Source organism: Aptenodytes forsteri, unplaced genomic scaffold, assembly GCF_000699145.1.
Source record: "Aptenodytes forsteri isolate BGI_AS27 unplaced genomic scaffold, ASM69914v1 Scaffold72, whole genome shotgun sequence".
NCBI lineage: Eukaryota > Metazoa > Chordata > Aves > Sphenisciformes > Spheniscidae > Aptenodytes > Aptenodytes forsteri.
The window spans coordinates 348,942-350,614 of record NW_008796193.1 but is presented as its reverse complement, the minus strand read 5'-3'; the positions used below and the strand labels follow the sequence as shown (position 1 = coordinate 350,614).

The following is a 1,673-nucleotide window of genomic DNA, read 5'->3' as shown; positions in this document are numbered from 1 at the left end:
CCATCCCCCGGCCCCAGCCCCGGCCCCTGCTCCAACCCCCAGCCCCAGCTGGTCCCTTCTAGGGAGGGGCAGGGTGGGAGCGTCATTCCTGAAGGTGGGAATACCTGGGAGCGGCTGGGGTTTTTTTCCTGTGGCACATTAATCATAAAATATGTTGATGGACATCTTCGATTCTTCCTTTTTTTTCCCCAGAACCTCTCTATGAAGTTGCTTTGTGAGTACCATTTTTCACCTGGGACAATTTTTCACTAAGAAGACTTTGAGGGCATCATAGAATCACACTGATGTCTATTTCCAAAAAGCCTCTTTGCTCAGTGAAAAGCCAAAGATTTCCTTGACTTGCTGGGGGAGGATCTGAATACCTTGACAGTCCATTTACTTAGCAGCATGAGGACATTAACATTTTAGTGCAGGAGGTAGCAAGAGAGAGTGTTCTTTAATATGTTAGCATGAAAGAAAGACTTTCTGGGTCCTTCGCTCTGCCTTGCAGATGCCATGGGAAAACTGTCCTCTGCAGTAAATTCCCACGATTATTTCACAAAGCAAAAGACAGGAATTCTCAGCTCTTCCCTCGAGATAAGTTCCTTCTATACATGCCTTTCTCTTTAAGAAACATGTCCCAGTGCTTATCCAAGTATTATTTTGTGCAATTCCTATTTGCTTACAATTATACGAACATATCTTCTGCCCTGTCCTAATCTCAACCTTTAATCCCTTCATACTACTTTCCTATTCAGAGACATACCTTAGCCATCTGTAGACTCACACATTGCCATTTTTTTGCAATTATTACTGGTAGTTACTTTCTAAAGGCTAGACTATCTGCTGGTAACTCTTTTGAGTGTAATATGATAATGCCATGAGAGTTTAATGGTACCAATGTTAACTGTTTATTGCTTCTTTTTGTGTGTGTAATTCTTCTAATGTTACTTTCTAGTGTCTAGCCTCCCAGGCCCTCACTAGATGAATATAAATTTTGCTGTTCCACCGATTATGTGATAGATCTTGTGTTTGACTAAGATGTAAATCAAATTGCTTCCGAGTTAGTCGTCCTTCTCAATATTGTCTCTCTGTTGTTTCAGCCATAGCACTGCAGATGTCACAAGATTGGAGACTGATGTGGAAGTGCCTGTTAAGTGCCTACACAAGGATACAAATTCTAAGACTGAAACATCCAATGACGCTTTCGCCATGAAAGACAACGGCCGTGACAGCATATGCATCAGGAAAAATCCTGAGTATGAAAACCTTGTGAATGCAATGGAATCAGAATATGAAATAGAAAAAATTTAGTAGGGTACCAGCTTTTCCACATGAGCAGCCGTGCAGGGCTGCAGATATTGAGTGGTAAACTTTACCAAAGGAAATTCTTCTTCCTGTCTGCCTTCTGCTCTGATAAATATACCAGTCTCACTGCTTGCTTTAACCCAGGGGAACTGCATAACCTTCTTGGGCTTTGGCAAATGAGGCCCTGCCCGTTGGTGCAGAAACTCTCAGCCAAGTGGTTATCTACCTACTTTTATAGAGTGAATACTTTCTGAGCAGCCTGAAGGACCAAGGTGAGGAAGAGAGGATCTGAAGGAGTGGAAACACAAATGTCTTTAGCCAGCAAATCAAGGTATAGCTGGGTGCAATGTTGCTAGGCAATAACACCGGCAAGGTGTATTCTCAAG

General features: G+C 42.6%; 1 protein-coding gene across 1 annotated transcript in view; it reads left to right on the top strand.

The window, feature by feature from the left end:
- The window catches only part of LOC103906215 (V-set and immunoglobulin domain-containing protein 4-like), a 7,018-nt gene extending 5,599 nt beyond the window's left edge, over nucleotides 1–1,419 (top strand). The window contains 3 exon segments of the mRNA XM_009288085.1: nucleotide 193; nucleotides 196–214; nucleotides 1,083–1,419. Of these exon segments, the coding sequence (XP_009286360.1) occupies nucleotide 193; nucleotides 196–214; nucleotides 1,083–1,293 (231 nt within the window). The 3' untranslated portion in view covers nucleotides 1,294–1,419.
- Nucleotides 1,420–1,673: the final 254 nt, after the last annotated feature.